Here is a 5,475-nt window from a genome sequence, read left to right on the forward strand (position 1 = left end):
CTAAAACCAAGTCCTGTGAGATCAGGAATCTTGTCTTTTTCATAGCTGCGTCGCCTGGCCTTGGTATTGTGCCTGTCACAGAGAAAGGGCTCAACAAATCATTATCAAATGAGGGACCAAAGGGAACGTCAGTCCTCTGGAGAAGTCAGGACAAGTTGGTTCTTATCTGAGCTTAGCCAGTCCCTAGCTGTTCGATTTCAGGCAAGTCACCTCTGGGGTATGTTCTCAATTTCAGAAGTAATTTGATTAGATGATTTCTAAGGGATAATTTTTCCACCTGGAAATTACGTTTGAAATCCAGGATTTTTATTGACTTATTCTGACCAAATTTGTACCTCAAACCTCATTTCGGTAACAGCGCTGAGGGGTTTTTAATGCAGAATGAGTGCAAACTATTGCTTATTTGCCACAGGAATCCTGAAGGATTCTATATTCCCACTCCTGGCTCCCCTAAATCCTCGGTCTCAGGTAGCCATCCATTCTGCTAGCCTCCACTCCAGGACCAGGGAGAAACAATTGGAAAGAAAGGAGAAGTGAAGGAGTTCATTTTCTGGAACATTATGGAGCACCTATTCACCAGTACAGTTCAAGTCTTTTCAGGTAAGCTATCATATTTCACGTGTGTTTAAGGGTTATTTGGATATTAAACCATATTTTTACAAAACCCTGTGAAGTAGGTATTAACAGCCCCCATTTCACTGATGTAGGAAATGAGGTTCAGGGACATGAACTGATCTTCCCTAATTCAGACAAGTGGCAGAAAAAAGATTGGACTCTAAGTCTCCCCCCACCCCCTCACTGTGCTTTCCACCACACCATAGATGCCTACCGTCAAGGGCAAACCTTCTTGGATACGATCAGTTTCCAGTGGACTCAGGTCTATTTGTTGAATCAACAGATGAAAATAAATTGGATTAATAAACCCTCTCTTAAAATCCAGTGTTCAAAAAGTTGACAGTTTCCCTTTCCATTCATCTAGGAAATCCTATTACAGAGGCATTAATTACTATGTAACTTAAATACATAGCTAGGTGGAAATAATGCCACAAAAATATCAATATGTTTACAGAGGCAGGAAGATTTGTCTGCTGAAACAGCAAGATTTCCCAGGGCTCCTTCTGGAGAAGGAAGAAGGCGGATGCCAGGCTGATCTATTCCCTACATGACCATCCTTTGAAAGATCCTTCACTCCCTTTGTTTTACTTTTCCTTATAATTTTTTTTAAGACTCCACTTTCAAAAGAATCCTGTTTTCATAATGAGAAAGAAATTCTTTTCCCACCAAGTTATCCTTATTACAGAATGTCCGGCTCTGATGTGTGTGCATGAATGAGGATATGAACCTATGCCACATCAAATATGTAAAGTTGCATATGCGAATCTTAGCATTGGGCAGGATTCTGAAGGACTAACTTAAAAAATAATAAGCCTTTAGCGTTGACGTAAAGCAGGGAGGATAATCAAGGCAGATTGGGTGTAGTTCCTTTTTCTCCCTTCCATCCACAAGCCAACCCTTTTTGCCTTTGAATGTAAAAAAAATGGTCTGGAAAAACAGGATTGGATGTTGGGAATAGAGAACTTCATTTTTTTCCTTCACTACCAGTAATGGCAAAAACAGACATCTAAAAACTAAACTTTCAATAAAGCAAGATCATAAATAGAAAAATGAATAAATAGCATTTATTTTGTACGGAGCGGCTGTCCGTGTCCGAGTTCCCAGCGGGCGGAGAGCGCCCCGAGGGGACAGACGGCCCGAGGCCCGGGCGCCCTCAGGGGAGCAGCAGGGAGCCCAGCAGCAGCTCCCCCTGGCCCAGCAGGCGGCCCCGCTCCCGGCCGCGGCCCCGCTTCTCCGCCTTGACGCGCACGGCCAGGCGGCGCACCTGGTCCTCCGAGAGCCCGTCCAGGCACACGTCCTGGTCGAAGGCGGCCTTGCGGCTCGGCCGCACCACGGCGCTGCGCTGCGGCCGCGTCTTGCCCGGCGGCCGCAGGACGAAGCTGACGCGGCAGCCGACGGCGCGGGGCTCGGCGGTTCCCGCGGCCAGGCCCTGGGCGCCCAGCAGCCGGACGCGGAGCCGCCCGCTGGCCCGACTGTACTGGGCGGCCAGGCGCAGGGCCTCCCCGGCGCCGCCCAGGGCCACGGTGCCCTCGGCCTCCAGGCACTCGGGCCCCGGGTCGGAGGCAGGCGGCGGCGGCGGGGACGCGGAAGGGGCCCGGGCCGGGGGCCGCGAGCCGGCGCCGCGCTGCTCGTCCTCGTCCCGACCGGACGCGCAACGGGCGCGCGCCAGGCCGCGGCTCCTGCGGGCCCGCAGCGCGCGGCTCAGCAGTCCTTCGGGGGCGCGCAGGAGGCGGTGGGCGCCGGGCGGCGGGGCGGGCGCGTCGGGGATCGGGTGGGGGCCGGCGGGGAGCGCGGGGGCGGGGGCGGGGGCTGCGCCCGGGGGTAGGAGCGGGGCGGCCCCGGGGCCCCCGAGGAAGAGCGACTCCTTGCGGCGAGTGTGCGGGCTCTCGAGCAGCGCGCAGAAACCGTAGGTGGTGCGCGCGCGCGGCAGGTGCGGCAGCGAGAGCGCGGCCTGCGAGCGCGGGTCCCAGTCCGTGTGCCCGGCGGCATCGTCTGCTCCTCGGGGCCACAGGTCCGGCTCGGCGGCGCAGCGCTGGGGCAGAGCCGCGGCCGGAGGCGGAGATTCGGGTACGCAGGGCGCGGGCAGCCGCGGCGGGATGCAGAACTCGGGGATGCGGGCCGGGGTGAGCACGTTGGTGAAAGCGGGCTCCGGAGCGGAGGCGCGCAGTTTCCCGAGGAGCCGCATCCTCCGAGGCTAGGGCTGGGAGCAGTGGCAAGAAGTGCTCCTGCGGGGGAGAGAAGTTGGCGAGTGTGGGCACCTGGGGCCCCTCGGGAAGTGGCTGGACCGCTCCCCGGGGCCCTCCGAGGGTACCAACGGGCCTACGATCCCTGGCCAATCCACGCCGAGCTCTCCCGCACCCACAGACCTGCCCGCCTTCCATTCATCGGTAGTAAATAAACGAACAAATCGAAATCAGACCTTTCCTTCCTTCTCCAGTCACTCTGGGTCATGAATTTCAAGTTCAGTGCCGGCTGCCTCCCGGTCCCGGATGGGGCGCCAGCTTCAGCACTCTGGCTGGGACAGTGGCGCCCCTGCCTTATACTGGCAGCCTGAGTCCCGCCCAGCCGGCCGGGAGCCCAACCCCTGGAGGCACTGGACAGCCCGCCTTCCAAGCCAACCCTGCTCGCCCTGCTCGCCCTGCTCGCGGCGGCTGGGGGCCCTGCAGCGGGTGCTTGGGCGTGACCCTCTGGTCAGTCCTGGGACCCGCATCCGCTCGGCGTGCACGGAGCCCCTTACACAGGCCTGGAGAAAGTTGCAGGTGAAGAGAGGATGCCTGGTGGCTCTGCCCAGGGAGAGCTGGCGGCGGAACATGCTGGCGGCCTCTTGGAGAAGATGAAACAGGGTGAGGAACCAGGAAGTTCCCTTTTGCTAGGAACTAAATCCTGTCATCCTGCACGTGACGGACATGCTCTAGGTGCTTCTATTTTACTGCCTCCACGCATCCGCCATGTGTAGATCAATACGGTTTCCATGATACTCGTGTACTTACTACCAGTCTCTCTCTGCTGGTTGGTGGCCTCCTTAATAGCCTGCTCAATGCCGTAAATACTGATGAATTGGGTGGATTATGCAAACATTTCTGAATGACTGCAGCCTGTCATCTTTTGTCACAAAAGGTGGGGCCTCTGGCTCATACTCGAAAAATAACACTTGATATTCCCAAAACTACCCCTTTTCTCTCTGCTGCAGCAGGGAGGGACCAGTTAGAAAGCCCCTTACAGAAAATCTATGTTGCCTCTTTCCACGCCTCCCATCCCCCCCAACCTTCGTTTTCTAATATGAGAAAAAACTGGAAGCCCAGAGGGACTTGAGGAAATTCCTTAAAGGTTAAATAAAGCCAGTTAATGGCAGAACCTGGAATTAGCAACTTCCTGTTTACTTGGCTTTGCATGTGATGCTTCCTGCTATCTGAAATGCCCTTCCTCAGCTTTGTCACTCTGTAGGAACTCCTGTTTATTTCCCATAATTTAGCCAAACAGCATCCCCTTCAGGACTCTACCCAACTCCCCCTCTACAGTTCATCAGTCCTTCCTTATTCCCTCCACACACCTTTTAATACCACCATTGCTGCGTTTAGCATGCTGCTTTGGAATTTGGGGTTTACGGATTTGTCTCCCCCAATAGACTATGAGTTGAGGGCAAAGACTGGGACAACTCATTCAGGGTGTTTGGGGGACCTCTTGAATGTAGCTAAAATAAAATGAGTGCTATGATTCAGAATCTTAGTCTGCCTCCATCCCAGTTGCCCTATACAAGGGACAAATCTAGCTGTCTTATTAATCTTTTATCCAATTCCAGCACCCGGAATACAATGCCAGGAAAATAGTAAGTGCTCAGTAAATATTTGAGTGAATCGTACTGTGTGGAATTGAGCTTGACCTACGATCCAGGTCTTATGACTGTCAGGTGCTTTTAACCACATAACCCTCTAACTGCATTATTCAATTTCTCACGGGCAAACCAGTGATGTGGACATTGCTTTTCAGATGAGAAACTGAGGCTTAGGTTAAGAGACTTGTCTAGGGTCGTTCAAACTATGAATCACATGCTGTTCCCTTAGTCCCAGCTTTTTGCTAATTTCTTCCTTCTCTTTTTTAGTCACTCAGTTCAAGATAATTTGCTAAGTCTGTTGTGTGTCAGGCATTGTGTGTGTGTGTGTGTGTGTGTGTGTGTGTGTGTGTGTGTGTGTGTGGTGTGTGGCTTGTATTGCACTTTATACCAGAATGTTAATTCTTAAAGCAACTCAGTCTACTGTTAAGTATTTTCCACTATCCTTGCTTTGGAATAAATACCATTATTTCCAAATCCTTAGAGATAAGGAGAGTGAATGTTTCCCCTTGGTAGTAATTTATATTTTCTTTCTTAATTGATTGCTGTTCTCCTTTAGTATATGCTTTTTTGATGGGACAAGCATGAATCATGCAACCAGGGAGCAGTAACCATTCCTGCCAAAGCCAACTTGGAGGCAGAGGAGTCCCTGGGGTCTCTGAGTGCATCAATTCCTCTGATTCTTCAGGCCAACCAGCAAATTAGTGGGCAAATGGTCTTCTCTCAAGCAGAGCACACCGGCATTATGGCTTGCCAATGTGCCAGCTCACTTCAAATCAGACCCCAATGAAAATGGCTCTTCCGCAGGCCTTCATGACAGGAACACATTAACCTCTCGTCAGTGGTAAATGCCACCAAAAGCAGGATGTGGGATTTGAGTCATTATGCTGCCAGCAATTCATGTTCATAGGACAACATAAGCAGGGCTGGAAATCCAGTCTCCATGGAGAGCGTTTTCCAAAACCACTAGTTTTCCATGAATCAATATTCTACAGAAGAGACAGTAAGATACAGGGAAATTAAATTACTTG

The 5,475-nt window shown here is 52.3% G+C and overlaps 1 protein-coding gene across 1 annotated transcript; it reads right to left on the reverse strand.

Annotated features, from left to right (window-relative positions):
* Positions 1 to 1,673: 1,673 nt before the first annotated feature.
* On the reverse strand, positions 1,674 to 3,175 carry LOC112833211 (C2 calcium-dependent domain-containing protein 4A-like). The gene is made up of 2 exons (XM_025884230.2): positions 3,035 to 3,175; positions 1,674 to 2,840 (listed from the first exon to the last, which is right to left on the reverse strand). The coding sequence occupies exon 2, from the start codon at positions 2,798 to 2,800 to the stop codon at positions 1,769 to 1,771; it is 1,032 nt and encodes a 343-aa protein (XP_025740015.1). The 5' UTR covers positions 2,801 to 2,840; positions 3,035 to 3,175; the 3' UTR covers positions 1,674 to 1,768.
* Between the last annotated feature and the right edge of the window lie 2,300 nt (positions 3,176 to 5,475).

The sequence above is a fragment of the Callorhinus ursinus genome, unplaced genomic scaffold (assembly GCF_003265705.2).
Source record: "Callorhinus ursinus isolate GAN/ISIS: 27379988/994484 unplaced genomic scaffold, GSC_fseal_2.0 scaffold25, whole genome shotgun sequence".
Classification (NCBI taxonomy): domain Eukaryota; kingdom Metazoa; phylum Chordata; class Mammalia; order Carnivora; family Otariidae; genus Callorhinus; species Callorhinus ursinus.

Bases quoted from the DNA above. Each gene is read 5' to 3' on its own strand.
- LOC112833211 (XM_025884230.2), bottom strand. From the start codon at position 2,800: ATGCGGCTCCTCGGGAAACTGCGCGCCTCCGCTCCGGAGCCCGCTTTC.